Here is a 19,934-nt window from a genome sequence, read left to right on the forward strand (position 1 = left end):
AGAAAGAAAGAAAGAAAGAGAAAGAGAGGGAGAGACTGGAGAGAGATTCTCTGGACTACACACATTTATTCTCTCTCTCATTCCCTCTCTCCTCTGACAGTTAGTAGTCTGTTGGTAGACAGTTGGTCTTACTGGTTTTACTACCGGTATGTTCCTACTCACTACCGGGAGATAAACGGTTTAACAAACAGGCAGCGGAATCAGCAGCTGTGAGGAATCACCAATTAACCTTGAGCACAAACGATGGACATCAGATAGATGGACAAAGAAACACACACACACGTACCGTAAATCTCAAGATGAGTGTACATAGATCCCAGTAGAGGTGTGAAGACACAGGTCACTCAATACCAAGCTGTAGCTCATGGACTCCAGACCTGAGACCTGGCTCTATGATATTCTGTTCTATCCATTCTTTTCTACTCTATCCTACTGTAATTCATCCTTCTCTCATAAATGTTGCCAGGGACTGTCACTGGCAGAGCAACCATTAATCTTGAATTGAATTTAATTAAACTAGAACTGCTGCACACAAATGAACATACACAATAAACACACACACACACACACACACAGACAGACAGTGCAACCCCCCTATGTGAATGGACCATGTAAAGGCAGCATTTAGATAGTCTTTCTGTCCATCCGAAGGCCCATCTGTGAGTGGGACAAAGTCTCTCTAGTCTTGTTGCACTTGGGAACATGCATCATGACACACTAGACCTCCTGTTAACCCACAACACACATCTAACTGTTACCATTTCGCTTGGGTCGACCACACAAAGTTACCCTTCACAGCACAGTTCAAATTAGGCTTGGCGCTCAGTCTCGGTCTGTGAGAGGAATGTGTTGGTTTGATGTACTGGTTAGAGTGAGGGAGGTGGTTGTGTTCTTTGGTGTTTCACTTCATTGGTGGTCCAAGGCTTGGATGCAGGACAGAGTGGGATCCTAACCCGGGTCATGTGTTCACCAGAGTCTACCAGCAGACCCAGAGGAGCTCCCCGGGGCTAGGGGGACTGAGGCTGGCTTTATGGAGCAAGGAGGGAGGCCTCTCTCCCCTTATTCTCTTTGTCTCTGTCTCTCCTACCATCCTGCCCTCCCTTTTCTTTGTCTCAGTCTCTCCTACCATCCCTCATCCACCCCCCCCCCCCCATCTCTCTCTCTCTCCGTGTGCTGCTGGGCTCAGCATGGGCAGAGGAACCCGACCGGCAACTCACCGCACACACCAGTCCACGTTGTCATGGCAACTTCACAGCCTGGCATTCACCGAGTTGGCAGAGGAGAGGATGAGAGAGAGAGAGAGAGAGAGAGAGAGAGAGAGAGAGAGAGAGAGAGAGAGAGAGAGAGAGAGAGAATGGGAGAGACGTGGAGAGAGGGGGCGACGGAAAGACAGGGACAGAGGGTAAGTGACCGCTGTATCCACAGAGTGGGTGCCAGTTTGAGACAGGGCAGGTAACTCAATGGGACAGGTGTGATCACATCTCTCTGGCCTCTACACCACTCTACACACTGCAATCACACCGTGGCTGTCGGAGCTCACATGATGGACAGTCACACCCTGCCTCGGGTGAACCATTACCGTGCACGCGCACACACAAACACACACACAAGATGTGTTTTTCTCTGTGGAAGATTTCAATGCATGTCCAAACAAATTATCCACCTTTCCTTAGAATGCCTTGGCTTGAATCACAAAAAAACACCCGCTCCAGTTTAAATAGCTCCCCCTATGAGCTGGGTACTACAACAGCCAGACTGGTTGAGTGAGGGGAGAGGGGAGACGGGAAAGGAGGCCAGTGAAGGGTCAGAGATAGGTCCGTCTGATGGGCAGCAGATGTGTCTGGACTAACCTTTACTGGCACTGTACATACATACATATCCAGATGTGCTGTCTGGAAACAAAGGTTTACTACTAAACTGTCCCAAAGTCTACAGTTCATGGACAGATAAGGAGAAAATTGAAACAAATGGAGAGATGTCACAAAAGTGTGTTTGTGTGTGTTGACAACTGGGTTCACCCACAAGAGAAGTGGGAGAAAAGTGGGTTAGCAGGAGATCTGATGGGGTGTGTGCCTCCTCTGAATGATCGAAACACTGGATGGAGAGGGAGAGACTGGGATGAGAGAGGAAGAGAGAAATGGGGAGATTATGAAGAAAGGGAAACGAGAGAAAGCAATTTCTGTTATTACAAAGCAGGTTGGACTCTTATCTCTGGCAGAGTTTATCTGTGTTGCTCTCTGGCTTTGGCTCTACACACACACACACACACACACACACACACACACACACACACACACACACACACACACACACACACACACACACACACACACACACACACACACACACACACAGTCTAACCATCACACTTTAATCCCTCTGGACCCAAGCACTGCAGAAGGCTGGAGGAAGGGGGAGGGGAGCAGAGAGAGTGAGAAAAAAACAAAAATGTACATCTTTCTCCCTCTCCTCCCTCTCTTGCTGTAGGTCCGTAGCTCAGAGCCCTGGGGAACTAAGCAAGTAGACCGCCTGCTGTCAGCTCCAGTTCAACAGAGGAAGAGAACATTATCTGTCAATTGGAAGTCCTCGTCTCCTCTCTTTTCTCTGCTACTCCTCCTCATCCATGTCCATATATCCCTCGCTCAGTCTCTCCCACCTGTCTCCATCCCTCCTATCGCCCTGTTGTGTTTACACAGACCACAGTGGCTTCACCATTAACATATCCCCCCCCACACACACACCCTCTCACCCCCAGTGCCACACAGGCTGCTCTAAGGGGTCAGAGGCAGTGACAGCTAGGACAACAGGCCCCCTCACACCCCGGGGACATCCAGTTCCCCCTCACCCCCTACCCACACAGCCCAATGTCCCAACCCACATCCTCACCCCCCAGTCTCCCTACCTACTCACCCCAACCTCCCTAACTCCCCAGTCCCCCCAACCAACCCACCTTCTCCTGGCCGCTACTGTCTGTCCAGACAGCCCCCCTTCAACACAGACCCTGACCCCAGCTCTAGCCACAACACTCGAGTGACTGTACTGTTATTCACGTTACGGCCGCAGGTCTCTCCCCCACTCCTCCCTCCCTCCCCCACCCACTCTCTCTTCACTGTATGCCTTCCTTCATTCCTCAGATGCATGTGAAAGTGTTAGCGTGTTCCGGTATGGCACACTATCCTGGACTCGCTGACTGACCGGTACTCGAACATGTGTGTGTATGTCTGTTTGGACATGTGTTTAGTGGAACGAGAGAACAAAGACCTAAAAGCAAGACGCATACATGGACCATGTGAAGCGCGCACACACACACACTCACTCACTCACACACACGATGTTGTGTGAAGAGAAGGCCCCTCCTGTCACAGTGATGAATGATCATGGCCTGGTTAGGATTCCTCACACACACCCCCAATATCTTTATCTACCGTCTACCTCTGTGTACCATGCCTGAGTGTTTGTGTGTGTGAGGAGGACAAAGAGTGTGTGTCCATTTATCTCCCCTCTATCTCAATCTCTAATCTCTATCAAACACACACACACACGTCCGGACACAACAGTACCCACTCTCCTCTCTCCGCACCCCAAACACCAAGCATCAATTATTCAGTCCGTGTCATTTGGAGCCCTTCCACAGGGAACACAGATGGTTAATGTGGCTGTGTGTCTGCTAGCTGTGCCAGGTGTTTCAGTTACAGCTCAGCACTGCCCTCTTCAGGTGGGTCCGGTTCAATGTTGGGTAAGAATATCACTAGCGAGGGCAACACTTTACAGTTACAGTGGTTATCATGTAAATAAACTGCGCTACCTATAGTAATCAAATTAGTTCCATTCTTCGTTAAAGTTTAGTGGTTATTACACAAGTTTAACCTGGTATGGGGAAGGTTAGGCTTTTCAGAGGTAAAGGGGTAAACATTGACCTTTTGGCGTGTTGGTAACAACCTTCCACTGCCTTTTTACAACATCCATAGATCCCTCCCCTATACGGTGCCTTCTTACCCTTCTGTACCAATCTGTACTGAAAACACTTCATCACATTTCATTACATAGCAATTCCTAAGTTGCTCCAATGAATACCGTATCTTACCGTGTCTTCTTTACATGGTGGTTAATGCAACCTTTTAAAAGGTGACCTTTAAACGTGTTTCCCATGAGAGTCGTAGAAGAAAGTGGACAGGGATTAGACTGCTGGTAGTTCTACCTGACAGCAGAGCAGTGTGGCGAGTCTGTCAGGGTACTGCATGTACAGGTGCCCCTGGTAAAGAGCAGCTTGAAGATGGATAAGACCCAGGGCTGACCAGTATCAAGAAGGACCAGAGAAGCAGATGGGCAGCACTCAGTGATTTTACTGGTATTATTGCATGTCGCTTTGATACAAAGGGGCAACAAAAATCAAACTGCAATAACAAAAAAATCATTTGGAGGGCAAACTTTTTGTCTCGCCCCAGCAACGTCACCAACACAAACGTTGCAGACGAGGAGAATCGCTTTTCAAATCAGATCGCTTCTTATCACACGTACAAGATTACAAACCACATCCGGTAGAATTTGACTTTGTTGGCACATGGAAAAACACTGCGATTAAGTCCCAACATCAAAATTGTAAAAATAGAAAATTAAAACTAATATGAATAAATGTAGTAGCTATTTAACATCAGGTCCAGCGTTGGTGCCCATCTCTGACCATACAATCGTCAGGGTCATTGTCACCATTGTCCGAGCCCAGAAAAAGGAGACCCTGGGATACAGTGATAAGACCTCCATCTCAATTCTCCAGCCCTCCAACCACAGGGGAGGAGGGGGTGGTGACTGGGGAAGCCTTCCTGGACCCAGTCTGTACCCTGGGATTATTAAGTAACGCACACAAAACACACATCACATGCCCACCCCCACCACCAACCACACACTAGCAGGAGAGGATGTGTGAGGTAGTTGGTAGAAGGCTAGTGAATTGGGACTAGTCCAGCGTTGAGCTCAGTGCTGCTGGTGCAGGCTACCACTCCCTCTGGAAAGACAGGCCTCACACGTTGAGACGACTTTAAAACATTGAAGCGTGCAGGAGGACACAAGGATGCTGAATCAATTCTATTTCAAGCCTTAATTAGACATGCAGACAGAAAATGGGGGGGGAGAAAATAAAAAACTATACTAGAACTTCAGACGTCTATCTAACGTACTTAACTGTACTTCATAGCAGGGGAGAAGGTACTTCCTGGTTTGCTGAAGGGAAATGTAGTCTTTTCAACGCCACATTTGTGCTGAGGACTACAAAAATGGCCCCCCATCCCAACAGAACCTCCAGCCTTTCGTCCCTGGACACTTCAGTGACTCAGCAGCCTGACTGGCTGCATGAAACAAGAACGCTACAATGATGACGCTCATCTTGCTAAAGTCCATCGAATCCAGAGTGCTATGGAAAAGGGTTGTAGAGGGGAGGGGTCTAGGGTGTGGTGGTGAAACAAAACCCAAACAGCTCAACAGGTCTGTTTGAAACATCCTCCAGCCCCTCCCTGCTCCTGCCCAGCCCCACAGGGGGCCTGGCGTGGACGGGGCTCTGTGGCGCCCCCTGCAGGTGAGGGGGGACGGGGGTTAGGGTCGGCGGGGTCACACGTCGGAGCAACTGCGGTTCTCAAACAGCTGCTCGATGACGGACGGGTCGGCCAGGGTCGACACGTCACCCAGGTCCCGCTCGTTGTTGGCGATCTTGCGCAGCACGCGGCGCATGATCTTCCCTGAGGGAGGGGGAGGGGCATACGTTACACACTCGAATACCGATCAAACCTCCAGTCTACAAGGATTTACAATCATATGGATGCATAGCTTTTCATCTCACAATGCAATGTCAATGTATTTACACGGTTCGAATTTCTATTATTGGAGGTCGAAAGGCCTGAAAAGATGTATGAGGTGTCGTCTAGAGAGGGGGAGGAAGGATAGTGCCTGTGGTGGAAGGATGGAGGAGGTGGAGAGGCAGGCTGACCTGATCTGGTCTTGGGCAACCCCGGGGCGTTCTGAATGTAGTCTGGAGTCGCAATGGCTCCAATCTTCTCTCTCACTGGAAGGGTGGACACACACACACAAATTAAGTTGCCTACTGAGACTCTTAACACACAGCAACCCCTCTCACAGATCACCCCACCCATATCCCTAAACGCGCACACACCTTGTTTCCTGAGCTGGGCCTCCAGGGAGCGGTTGTAGGTGACCCCGTCTCGGAGGGAGACGAAGCAGTAGAGGCTCTCTCCTTTGACGGGGTGGGGTCTGCCCACCACAGCAGCCTCCGCCACCGCCTCATGCTCCACCAGGGCCGACTCCACCTCCGCCGTGCTCAGCAGGTGGCCTGGACACACACACGGACACACACAGACAGAAACACACACAGAAACAGAGAGAGAGAGAGAGAAACAATGATGTAAATAGTGCTGCAGGTGCCAGTGTGCCATCCATGCATCCCTTGTGCCAGAGAACAGGACTCACCTGAGACATTCAGCATGTCATCTATCCTCCCTGTGATCCAGTAGTAGCCATCCTTGTCTCTACGGCAACCTGGCCAATACAACACAACCACGTCAGCCATTTCCATGATGTCCAAGGTGTTTTTTTTTGTTTTCAACAAATCAATATGTTAAGAGCTTGTAAAACGGAAGTTCATATTTAAGGACTGTGATTGAAACGCAGGCTAGCTTGGAGACCGACACACAGATCACAAGCTGGTACTTCACAAGGTGCATCGTGTGGAGGTGACACAGTGGGAGGTCTGGGGAAGCACATGGGTGCTCGCTCCACCAGAGGCTGTCTGAGGTCTGTGAGGACGCGCGTGCTAGCCGGAGCCTACCGTCTCCTGTCACGTAGTAGCCGGGGAACTTCTTGAAGTAGGTGGTCTCGAACCTCTGGTGGTTCCCATAGACCGTCCTCATCACCCCCGGCCAGGGCTGCTTGAACACCTGGAGGAGTGAGGGGGAGAGAGAGGGGAGGGTAGGTCTTCTGCTAGTTTGGTCTGCTTTTGGCAGTTGGAGAAACGGGGGGAAAAGGTATGTAACCCCCTGGGTTATTTTATGTGTGCACAAACATTTCTTGTTAAACATATGTTCACTTTTAGTGAGTCATATCTAAATTTCTTACCCGTATTGGCATCCTTGGCATTTATTCTAAAGCACCTATTATTTAATACTGCCGGTGGGTTTGTGTTATGTGTTTGGTCAATGAACGTGTCAATCGGGGGCAGTTGCACTGTTGTAATTGGTTTTCGGTTAATTTTGGTAGGGCGGAAGTTACGCCCTGTTTTGACTGACACTGTATATATGTTATGTTGTTTTTCTTTTTGGCCTCTTGGGACGCGACCACTCACGAGAGAGGCTGGACGGTTAGCTCTCGTGGTGCGTCAATTTGAGGAGCTAGCTAGCTAAACCTAACTTCTATGTTGGTGTACGGCTATCCTCTATTGGGAGCGGTTAACGGACTGACATCAGTGGAAGTTACGATAACTTTTCACCTAGAGCAGAAGATCTACCCATAGAGGACAACGCTGGACCCGTGTGCCCTAGCATTTGAGAGGACCGCGCTGGATTGTTGTTTCAGTGCAACGCTGGAAGTTTGTTTGCTTGGTTCCCCGGAGTTCGCGCCACTTTCTTTCCGCACCCGGAGCTATTGTTGCGGGGTGCCATTAAAACCTTCGGGGTGGGTGGGTAGGGCCTACACGCTCTTGAGCTTGTAACATTAGCCGCTTTCGCACAGCAGCTTGGGCTGCCCCGACTCTCCACATCAGGCCTGCACCGTCAGAGACCTTTTATTAGCACTCGGTACCGAGTCGGGACATTTATTGATAAATAGCATTGCCGGCTTTAGTATTGTGTATTTGATGTGTTTGTTTATTGGGGCCCCCTAACTGTGTTTATTACTGTATAAATGATGTTCATGTGATAACCGACTGTTTTGCTTAATAGCACTTATGGATGGTTGTTGTTCTTTTCGTATTTAATACGGGGAAAGTATTAGCTTTAATCATGGTGTGACTATTGACCTCGTTAATCGTTTTATGACCCACCGAATCATTAAAGGGGTCATCCTTTTCAATGTAATCTTCTTGTTTCTATGTTCCTATTTACAGTTAAGTTTGCATCATCTTCTTTTATATAGCTATATGTTGGATTGAAGTAGCCTGTCACACACTTTACACTTATTGTAGACCATGTACATTGTTACACATTATTTACATACTCATACTAGGGTTAATTAGCCCAGTCTACACAGTTTAGAGTGTACATTAACGAACTTAGGCGCTGTTCATAAGCAGTAAAGCAGAACAAGCGTTACAGGTAGTTTGGTCTTGGCTTTGGAGAGGCGGGGAGGGATAGGAGAAGAGGTGATGAAAGGGAACTATGGGCGAGAAAAATAAAGGAAGGGAAGGAGGGGTGTGAGTACCAGGTAGCCCTCGCTTGGTCCCTCCAGCTCCTCTCCGGACTCGTTCAGGATGGCGGGCACCACGCCGAAAAACGGGAACGTCTGTTGGGAGGAGAGAGGAGACAGGAAGGCGTCAACCGTGTCAGCCTGGAGAGGGTCTGTTGCCCAAAAACGGGAGCTGAAGGTTCGGTGAGCCACGCTCTGAACCAATCACAAGGTCAGGACCACTGCTTGCTAATGAGAAAACCGGGTGTTTTTATTTGTATTTATTTGGTCTATGTCACAGGCCCATTAACGGGAGGGCAGGTAGCACTTACAGCAGAGCCTGGCTTCATGGGCGTGGCAGCCGGGAGAGGAGTCAACACATGTCCCCCCTGGAAGAAGAGAGGAGAGAGAGGGAGAGGTTGGAATGTAGTGGGAGTAGTCACGTACAGTAGACAAACATACACAGTGCTGTAGCAGCTCTTAAAACCCTTCTATTTTAACAGTTATGTGTGATGTGTGGTAGTGGTGTGTAGGTGTGGTAGTGGTGTGTAAGTGTGGTAGTGGTGTGTAGGTGCGGTAGTGGTGTGTAGGTGCGGTAGTGGTGTGTAGGTGTGGTAGTGGTGTGTAGGTGCGGTAATGGTGTGTAGGTGTGGTAGTGGTGTGTAGGTGCGGTAGTGGTGTGTAGGTGCGGTAGTGGTGTGTAGGTGCGGTAATGGTGTGTAGGTGCGGTAGTGGTGTGTAGGTGCGGTAGTGGTGTGTAGGTGCGGTAATGGTGTGTAGGTGCGGTAATGGTGTGTAGGTGCGGTAGTGGTGTGTAGGTGCGGTAGTGGTGTGTAGGTGTGGTAGTGGTGTGTAGGTGTGGTAATGGTGTGTAGGTGCGGTAGTGGTGTGTAGGTGCGGTAGTGGTGTGTAGGTGCGGTAATGGTGTGTAGGTGTGGTAGTGGTGTGTAGGTGTGGTAGTGGTGTGTAGGTGCGGTAATGGTGTGTAGGTGTGGTAGTGGTGTGTACCGTCTCTGTCTGCCAGAAGGTGTCCACCACGGGGCATCTCTTCTCCCCCACCACGGTGTAGTACCACTGCCAGGCCTCTGGGTTGATGGGTTCCCCAACCGTGCCCAGCACCTTCAGGGACGTCCGCTTGCACCTGGGGAAGGAAGAGGGCTCAGCCTGGGGGCTCACTGGATGGCTATCATCTCATTAGAGGCTACTTAAGGCCATATTATATCGTTGAAAACTATGACATGTTTTTGATGCAGGCTTAGTCATAGGTGCACAGTCTGACTGGTTTGGTAAGTGTTATGTCTTACATGTTCTTGTAAGACACTTCCCAACAATTTGTTTGCTTGTAATATTTGTGTGTGTGTGTGTATGAGGACAGGAGTGTGTGCATGTGTGTGTGAACGTGTTTGAAGGGAGGACTGTGTGTGTGTAAGGAGAAGTTTGTGTGTGTTTACCTGGTAACAGGCTCGCTGCCGTACTTCATCAGGAGTCTGATGGCAGTAGGAGCGGTGTAGAACTTGGTCACACTGTACTTGTCTACGATCTCCCACATCCGGCTCACATCAGGGTAGGTGGGCAAACCCTCGAACTGACAAACACATGCAAGATAAGGTCAAATGTTGAAGGCAATGTGCCTTTTGACTGCAGTTCCCCCTCCTCTGTCTCCTCCGCACTACATTTCCCATCAGGCATAGTAATAATAACAATGCATTCCTTCAGGAGACACTTTTATCCAAAGCAACATACAGAACAGGAGGGAATTTGAACCTGCGACCTTGATCAGCAGTCAAAAGCTCGAACCAGGGAGCTCTCCCTGCGCAGGGTGGCCACTCACCAGGACGCTGGTGGCCCCGTTGGCCAGGGGTCCGTAGGTGATGTAGGAGTGTCCGGTGATCCAGCCGATGTCGGCCGTGCACCAGTACACGTCGCTGGGCTGGTAGTCAAACACCAGCTTGAAGGTGGTGGCAACGTACAGCATGTAGCCACTGACTGTGTGAAGCACCCCCTGGGGAGTGGGGCGAGAGAGAGAGAGAGAGAGAGAGAGAGAGAGAGAGAGAGAGAGAGTAAATGAGTATTTGGAGTAAATGAGTGAGTGTGTGTGAGAGAGTGTGTGTGAGAGAGTGACTTCCGAGTGTGTGAGGGCTTACGTGCAACTGTGTGAGAGTGTACCTTGGGTTTCCCCGTGGAGCCGCTGGTGTAGAGGATGAAGAGGGGGTCCTCAGAGTCACACCACTCGGGCTCGCACTCCTCTGACGCCACACACACCAGGCCGTGCCAGCACAGGTCCACCTTGGGGTTCCAGGGCACCTGACACACACACACACACACACACAATGAATGAACAGCATGCTAGAGAACACCAGCTGGAGCAGCATCGGAGCCAGGCCCGCTCTGACACCAGCAGCCCTTCATGGAGAATCAGAGCCAACGAGGAAGAATACAAAATGCTACATCGACTGCCCACGTGGACGTGACAATGTTAGCTCCAAAAGAAAAACGCATGCAGCTCAGACCAGCTAAGAAGAGAGAGAGAACAAAGGAGAAAACGACACGAAAGTGAGTGAGTACACAGTGTGTTATGAGGGGCTGCGTAGCATGGGAGGGAATGAGTTTGTGTTCCATCTGCACAGCAGCAGACTGAGACACAGGGGGGAGGAGTCACAGTTTCACTTCCTGATCTCACAGTGATGACACCTCTAAGTGTGGATTCTGGCCAATGAGGAGGACCGGACAGAAGCTCTCAAATTAGGACGGCGCTTCTAGGCTCTCGTCACAACATAATGACTAAGTTTGAGAATATTTCAGTATTACAATAAGAAAACAGCAAGATATGTTCAAAACATTGGACATGTGTTTCAATTGACATTGTCACTACTGTGTTTGTTTAATTTTGTATAGTGTCCATGCAATAAACTGGTCAGGTATTATATAATCCATGTTTATTGCCATATGATAAACTAATCAATAAATGTGATTGAATTGCTTACTGATCTAAGAGTGATTGATTGGCTAGTCATTGTCGATCCTGTGTGTGTGTATAAGACTAGACTTGGCATCTCTCAAAGGGAACCCTTTAGTAAGTGTGTATGGACATGTATACTAAGTATAGGTATGTCCAGGGATGAGTGTGTGATGGGCTGAGTGTGAGAGAGAGCAGACAATACTCCTGGATCCAGGAGCTGAGTGTGTTAAAGGTGTAACACACATTTTAAAACAACACAGCCCCCCCCCCCCCCATCATCAGCTGAGGGGGACGAGGAGGAAGGGGGAGGGGGCGGTCAAGCGGGGTTAGACGTGTGTTAAATGAAAAGGACCAAGAAGAGATGGGGAGGGGGGTGGTTAGAGGTCTGGTGAGGTACCTGAGGGACTGGCCGTGTTTTCTTAACCCGGTCTCTCTGAGGGTCCTGCTAAGAGGGGGAGGGGGAGGAGGAGGAGGAGGGGGGGGGGTCATGGACACGTTACTTCAGACAAACACACAGAGAGATACAGAGCTGATTAAACAGTGCTACCAGCCCTGGATGGCCCCAAGATGCTCAACAAACTATCAATTTGTAAAACAACCCCCCCCCCCTTCCCCATACAACAGAAGCCTTCCTCTGAACATCATCTATAGGGCCCTCTCAGGAGAGAGTTGTCAGGTGCTGCTAGAGGCTAGCGTGAGCATGTTGCTGGCGGCCGCGGCTAACAGCACGTGGGGAGTATGGAGAACTATCCATGTTATATGACACATACGACGTCAAACACAGGAGGAAGCAAAGCTATGGAGAGAGGGATGATGAGGAAACCAAATCATTGTTTTTTTGGGGGGGGGAGGAGGGTTAAGGAACATGAAAACATCTGGACCAGGTGGGGCCTCACCTGCAGGTCAGGACATGGACGTTTGGCCGGGGGAGACTGAGAGCCCAGTGGGGTCACCTCCGCCTCCTCCACCTTGGACAGGTGTCTCAACATGATACACCTCTGGACAAGGTATCCCCTACAGGACAGAGGGAGACAAGAGAGAGCAAGAAAGAGAGAATGTGGATAGTGGATGGAGAGTGGAGGGCGGGGCAGGATGAGAAGAGGAGGCAGGGGGGATGAGACAGAGAGGGAGATGGATAGTGGAGGAGGCAGGGAAAGAGAGAGAGAGAGGGGGCAAGTAGTGAGAGAGGGGGGGGGGCAGGGAGAGTGGGGGGGGGAGGGAGAGAGAGGTAGGAGGGAGAGAGAGAGAGAGAGAGAGAGAGAGAGGGCAGGGAGGGAGAGGGAACAGGAAGAGAGGAAGGATCAGATCAGGATGAGGTGGCTAAGAAGGATAACCTAAAAGGATAGAACCATCTCCCATCACACAGGGGGTGTGGCTCCTTACACAGATATAAACAGATATACCTGGACTGGGCTTGCACTCTCATAAACACACTGACAGGCTAATATATTGTCGAAAAGACTGTAGTCAGTAGACCTTTTTACACAGAAAATCCTGAAATATTGCTGTTAAGAAGATCACGATGAAGGCTTTGTTTCCACTGAACCAAACAGGCAGCATAATGCCGTCCCGTGTGAGATTTTGTGATTTTAGAGAGCATGCATCAGAGGTATAACAGACCCCCTGTTCCGTAAGGGGGTACCCTCTTACACAGAACTAGGAGGAGGCATAAAAGTACCACATTCCCCCCTTGGAGCTGTGTAATAGTTGCGTGTGTGTGTGTAGCCAGGCACACAGAGGTGAGTCAGCATGCAGAAGCTTGGTCCGTACTTGTCCCTGCATTTGTGCAGTGCCTCATCAGCGATGACCTTTAGGTTGATCAGCTTATCCCCTCTGTAGAAGCCGTCTGGGGATGAGGGAGAGAGAGGGGGAGAGAGAGAGGGGGGGGAGGAAGGCAGTATGGAGGAAAGAGATAGGGAGCAGAGGGCACAGGAAGGAGGGAGCAAGGGAGAGAGGTACATTAGTAAAAGTGTATGCACACATTGAGCGGGTGGAGGGAACCGTAATGGGTATTGATGAGGCAGAGTCTGGGGCTGTTTGGACAGGACCGACAGAACTCCAACTACAGTCTGGCCCAACAGTTTATTCATGCTTACTACATTTACATTTAGCAGACGCTCTTATCCAGAGCGACTTACAGTAAGTACAGGGACATTTCCCCGAGGCAAGTAGTAGCCTTGCCCAAGGACACAATGTCATTTGGCACGGCCGGGAATCGAACTGGCAACCTTCTAGCCCGATTACTAGCCCAATCCCCTAACAGCTCAGCCACCTGATTCCCCAGGAGGAGGCTGAACTGAAGCTGAACTCAATAAAACAATGTTTCTTTTGTGTGACCCAATGGTGATACACATCTTAAATAATACTTATTGAAATAATGAGATGTTAGTGATTACTTCAGCACTGCTGTCAGTGCAACATCTATATAATTCTCCGATTTACCTGTTCCTAGAAACAGTTCGACAGCCTAGTGTTCCTAGCTGATCCTATTACTAAACGTAAATCCTACAGTGTAGAACAATGCTCCGTGTGTGTGTGTGGTCTACGTCCGACCCCATTACAGCTGTGTCATTCATTCTTATCCCCCGGGATTAGGGGGTCAGAATCTGGGGATAATATGGGTCATTTTAATCCAGCTAATAAGAGTTTCATTGTGGTCCCTCCAGGAAGTGTGTGTTGTAGGTTCATGTCCTGTATGAAGAGCAGAGAGGAGGCAGGGTCCTGGTTACACAGCTTACCAGCGGTGATCAGCAAGCAGCACTGGGAGTCCAGGATCCTCTCGCACAGAGACTCTGCTGAGAACCCTGCAAACTGGAGTAACCACACACACACACACACACACACACGGCATTCCGATTTACTGGATGGAAGAGTGTGGGTAAATGTATGCGTACACACACACAGAATGATTATCGTATAAATGGTCCTCTTGAGCGTTCACCTGGTCGACCATTTTTCCTTCCAGGAACAAAAGTAGCACATTACATTAGACCTGTAGATCAGTAATACATGTGAAGAACAGGTGACAGGGAGTGTGTGCTGGTTGGCTGGCTGACTTAGCTAGTCTATGTGATGGTATCTGCAGTCGTACTCAACACAGACAGCCATGTGGTAACTCACCACTATAGAGTGTGTACTAGCTGGGTGACCGTGGTAACTCACCACTATAGAGTGTGTACTAGCTGGGTGACCGTGGTAACTCACCACTATAGAGTGTGTACTAGCTGGGTGACCGTGGTAACTCACCACTATAGAGTGTGTACTAGCTGGGTGACCGTGGTAACTCACCACTATAGAGTGCACGGCTCCGATACGGACGCAGGCCAGCATGGCCACCACCAGCTCCACCACCATGGGCATGTAGATGGACACACGGTCCCCCTTCTTCACTCCTGCTCTCACACACACACGTGTGTTAAAAAAACAGAAAGACAGTAAGATAGAGTGGGAAAAGTGTCTGACAGAGTATCCAGACAGAAAAACAGTGAGACAGACAGACAGTGAGTGAGACAGACAGTGAGTGACAGACAAGTGTACCTTGTGACTTGAGGACGTTGGCCAGCCTGCAGACCTGCTGGAGCAGCTCTCTGTAAGTGACCGTCGACTCATCTCCCGGCTCGTTCCCTTCCCTGACACACAACAGGGACACAAACAAATATTAAAAACACATATCCACCTAAACCAACTTAAAAAAAAAAAAAAAAGTCTCTGTTCTAACCACAGAGTCACTCTGGGTTCCCTTAATGTACACCTGACACATGAAGTGAGTGTGGTGCACTCGACTGCAGGTGAGGATTAATCCCTTCACTTAAAGCTCGCCCTTGAAACCACAACTAATGACTTCGAGGCCAGGCAGGCTGCAGGCAGACAGAGGGCAGATACAGGCTGACAGGATCCTCTCTCCTCCCATCAGTACAGTACATGTACGTTCGTCTGTCTTTCTGAGTCTGTACAGTACAGGCCTCGTGTCTGTCTGTCCCTCTGTACAGAACAGGCTCCTATGTCTGTTTCAATGTGTTCTTCAGTACAGTACAGGCCTCACCACCCCCTCCCAACCCCGAAGCAGAACAATCTCTTTTCTGTGCCGTGTCATTCCTACAGCCTACACTGTACTCCCCCCAAACAGTGGCCCTTCTCTCAGTGGACTTACACTGGGAGAGGTACTGACAACAATCTCACTCGGGCACCGCCTCAAAGAGACACACGCACAAACACGCCATCTTATTATTTCACTCTGCAAAAGCTTGACATTTCAAGACCGAGATTGTGAAACGTCCTGGGCCAGGCTTTGCAGCAAGCTCCCCCAGTACCCAGTATCTGTGGTAGATGAGCCAACAGAGCGCTCCTCCGGTCTGGCAGACAGGGAGAGAGCACTGGGGGCCTGTGTCTTGTACATGTGATGCCTGGTCCTTCTCACTCTCACCAGCTACTATAATACTAGCGACTGGCCCAACAAGCAGCCTCCAGGGAAAGGACATGTTTAACACGGTTTAGGTTCCGGAAGCATGGCTGTGCATTTAGATGACATAGCACAATAGGTTGGCATGGTGGAGGCCCCTCTATCCAATACAGCTCTGTAGAGGCGTGGGCATGACCATGACCATGAGCCCAGAGACTAGTTACGCAAGACTCTAGGCAAAGACTCTCTGGACTACTTGTTACGGTTGATATTATCTATGTCATCTTGCGCTCCCTTAAGAGGATTCATTTCACAACTGTGGGGTTTTTGGCTCTGGGCTCCACCGTTATCTAATCGCTTTATTTCTCTGTAGTGTCGCATTCATGTGGTGAAGGTCACCGAACAAGTTTCCAAAGTAAAGAAAACATTATCCAGTACACACACACACACACAGGCGTGAATGTGTAAACACGCACACACACACACACACACGAGTGGGTCATGGACGTTTTCCCAAATGAAGGTGACCTTAAGCAACACACAGACACCCACGGACAGCAACAGAGCTATAAATAATCAGCTATAAAACCACGTTCACCACCCAAGATCAGGAGGTTACATGCACAGTCCAAAAACAAATACCAAACAACGCTAAGCTGTGGGTGTGCTTGTTTTAGTAGCCGGAGTGGGCCCGGTTACATCTCAATGATGATTGATCCAGCAGTGAACACTCCATCACCTGCTCTGACTATCCAGGGTGGCAAAACATGCACACATGCAATATTTCACAGGCTTTTACTAAAAACAAGGCTCCAAAAATAAAGACATCTCTCTAGTTTTAAAAGAAAATAGACACACATAATAATTGAACAGTTTTATCACAGAGGAGGGTAGGGCAGGGCTGAACGAGCTGAAACTTGGGATTCTAAGATGTGAGTGAATGTCACTAATCCAAGTGACTTTGCTGTCACTAGGAGTTGATCGTTCTCCAGACAGGATGCCCTGGCCTAGCCTGAACCTGTCAGCTCCCTGGGAAACACACAGTCAGGGAAAAGAGGGACCACACAGTCAGCACAGGAGCTCTGCCGCTGACCACAGTGACTGCAACCCATTCTCACAGGCACAGTCTGATGTTGCTACGCGGGACAAGCTGCAGTGAAAAGCATGGTTAGCACGTCATAGAAGACACGGGCTGCGTCCTCCCACCAGAGGGCTGGCAACACGGCATGTCGGAAAGCCAGACGTCTAAGTTACAGGCTGACACTGAGTGGCTCAGGGTTAGCATTCTTGGAAGTGAAGCACTCTCCACTTCAAAAGCTCTCAGGTCCCCACGCTCGCACGGGCAAAAATATACCGCCTTCCTAATATAGGCCTTTATGACCCACATACAGTTCATTCATTCAATGGTGTCACAGCCATTCAGTCGTGGTATAGGCGTGGGTCATAAACAATACTGACCAATTGGGAAATCTACTTTTATTCAGTTTATATACTTTCACTTGCTCAACCGAAGTTGACATACACTTGACTGAAACGCACAGACACCATATCCTCAGTTAACCCTTCCTAGGTACTCAGATTCTCACCGATATTCTACTCACTTAATTAATGGGGACATCTCTGACCTGAGGCCAGTGTTCCAAAGACAGGGGAAATAAAGGCCTGGTTCTCTGTGTATGTATGTGTGGCAGTGAGCATAGACAAAGGATGGAGGATCACTGTGGATCCATTCAGGCTTTTCCTCTGACATTTCATCCCATTGTTGCTGAGGCTCAAGCATTCACTCCGCGCATTGGGCCGACAAGAGTGGGTGCTTTGGCAACCTTCTCTCCCTCTCTCTCCCTCCCTCCCTCTCTGTCTCACACACACACACACACACACACACAAAATAAATGCACGCAGGGATTGGCACACACTGGCACAGATCCATTTAAAATTCCAATGATTTTCCCTTGTTGTTATCTCTGGCAAACACATGCACTTTCTCACACACCAGTTCTCTCAAAAACACACTAACCAGTAGAATGCCACTTTGTCCCCCAGTTTCTTCTCGTGGACATTGCGGTCCAGGACGTTGTAGCAGATGTTGGTAGTGGCCCCCTCCATGCACTTGACAAAGATCTCACCCTTTGTCACATCGAAGTTGTAGTCCAGAAACTGTCCTGTATGCTTGGTCTTCCAGTAGAAGTCCTTTGCAATGTCACCCCAGAACTCTGAGCGCGACAAACACACACGATAAATTACAGTTTGAGAAAAACGCTGTCGAAATGTGATGGTACCTAAAGGCTGGCAGTTGGTCTTTCATCATCAGGAAGCCAGTGCAAAAAGCTATGTAGGTTACACACACATTACAATGCTCACTTCACTGTCAAGCAATGATCTTAACTCAAACAAAAACAGACTTGAAGCCATTAGGACGAGGCAGGTCTGCTAAGGTTAGGTAAGGAATTAGCCGAGTCTGGTGTTACAGCATCATTATGTTAATACTTACCATCAGGGTTGTCAATGGACTTTATATACAGTTCTTTGTATTTTTCGAAGCTGGGAACATGAGCCTCCTTTTTCAAGTCTCCGGCAGCGTATAAAACGTCCTCTCTTGGAGCTTTGTCCGGGATCATCTTGTCTTCGAGTTTGACCGCCGGTGCTGGACTGTCGCGGTAGCTAGCTAGCTAACAATGCAATGGGAACGATCGATTAGCTTCCAAATTGCTGTTGAGGCTGATGGTCAGGTTGCAAGGCGCCTTGTGAGAGCAGACAGATCTTTGAATCAAAAAACAATACAGCTGGTTTATCTGGCTAGCCAATGAGCTGAACAAACGACGTTCATTTACATTTCCTTATTCGGAAAGTGACAGTTTGCTCATAAACTAATGTGAACTCTGAAAATGGTCTGCATAAGTACATGCAAACCCTTGGCACTGCAAATCTACAGGAGCAAGCAGCTCACCTTGAGCGTGCAATTATTGACCAACTATTTAGAAAGCTAGAAACCTGCAATTTACTGTAAGTCAGCTATCGTGGACTCAGGTCCCTATACTAAGGTTAGCTAGTTCAGTTAGCGCCAAGCCTCGCAACCTCTGCAGAGAAATAAGTCAACAGAAAATATTTGGTTCAAAAACTTTATGCAAAAAGATTTGCGTCGCTAGTTTTGTCGCCAGCATTAAAGGTAATGCATTTCTACCGTTCCTGGGGACTAATTGCTCGCACTGGCTTGCACAATACAATACAGTAGCAAGCTAGCTAGTTAGCATAAAACTAGGAAGAGAGAGGTGAGCGAGATGTACTTGAGCGCGAGACGAGGCCGCTTCTGTCCGACGTGCTGTCGTTTGAATGTAGCCTTTTCCATTCAGAAAAAAATGGGTCCCGTTCATAAAAACTGCGTTCACACTGTACTGATCTGTGGAATGGATTCCGATAACAAGACCCGTTCTTTATGAAGTGGAGGTTGTTGGTGTGCTGCCCTTGTCCTTTCTTTTTTTGACGGAAGAGACAACGCGAAGAGCGCATGCAAAGGGGGGCGGGGACTGAACTCTGCTTGGCCCCACGCTGGGCGTGGTTTTGAGATGAAACATCCAATCTGGTCGTAGCATGGGTAAAAAAGGTTGGTAAAGCTCAAGGAGTTTATATTTAAATGTTTAATTGGAATTCTGTGTCACGAAGCTTTTTCAGTTTTTATCTAAAGAACTAGTGTATACATCACACAGGATACATCAAATACCAGTACACATACTGGTATACTGTGAAAGGTCAGGTCTTCCCAGAATCCTGGAGTCCGGTCACCACAATCATACAACCTACTTCTCAGTAAATCAGTAAAACCTATGTTCTACAATAAGTTGTATGGTTCTATAATGCTAGCTAGCTTCCAAACTTGAAACGTCTTCCTAATTTCTGGTTACCTTTTGTGTATGTATATTTGAACTACAGTGTTTCTTTGTTGCAGATCATAAAATTCCTCATCCATTCACTCCTTCATCCAGCTGTCTGGAGTGTCTGACCTTGGTGAACTCAGGTTTTCTGCTGCCATCTCTGAGGCCAGCAGGAGAGCCAGGCCGGGGGGTGACGGGCGCATCTGACCTGCGGGGAATCTGAAAAGATTCCCCGTCCTCTATGGAACCCTGGAACTGGGACACAGCCTTCTGGACACAGGCCAAGCGTTTGAAACGATGACGGTCACAAAGGTCCCCGACGAGA

The 19,934-nt window shown here is 48.9% G+C and overlaps 1 protein-coding gene across 5 annotated transcripts; it reads right to left on the reverse strand.

Moving 5' to 3' along the window:
* Positions 1-4,325: 4,325 nt before the first annotated feature.
* Positions 4,326-19,242, reverse strand: acss2 (acyl-CoA synthetase short chain family member 2). Of its 5 annotated transcripts, none has more exons than XM_062458372.1 (20): positions 19,025-19,241; positions 18,232-18,409; positions 17,758-17,953; positions 14,879-14,970; positions 14,630-14,733; positions 14,080-14,152; positions 13,112-13,187; positions 12,238-12,355; positions 11,739-11,783; positions 10,549-10,686; positions 10,214-10,384; positions 9,834-9,967; positions 9,391-9,523; positions 8,715-8,771; positions 8,419-8,499; positions 6,833-6,941; positions 6,475-6,543; positions 6,161-6,337; positions 5,978-6,052; positions 4,326-5,729 (listed from the first exon to the last, which is right to left on the reverse strand). In XM_062458372.1, the coding sequence occupies exons 1-20, from the start codon at positions 19,109-19,111 to the stop codon at positions 5,602-5,604; spliced, it is 2,241 nt and encodes a 746-aa protein (XP_062314356.1). In that variant the 5' UTR covers positions 19,112-19,241; the 3' UTR covers positions 4,326-5,601. The 5 variants fall into 5 exon arrangements, 4 of the variants coding, with proteins under 4 accessions (XP_062314356.1, XP_062314355.1, XP_062314357.1 ...); XM_062458371.1 differs by having other exon boundaries at positions 11,739-11,786; positions 19,025-19,240; XM_062458373.1 differs by lacking the exon at positions 11,739-11,783 and having other exon boundaries at positions 19,025-19,240.
* Positions 19,243-19,934: the final 692 nt, after the last annotated feature.

Source organism: Osmerus eperlanus, chromosome 4, assembly GCF_963692335.1.
Source record: "Osmerus eperlanus chromosome 4, fOsmEpe2.1, whole genome shotgun sequence".
NCBI lineage: Eukaryota > Metazoa > Chordata > Actinopteri > Osmeriformes > Osmeridae > Osmerus > Osmerus eperlanus.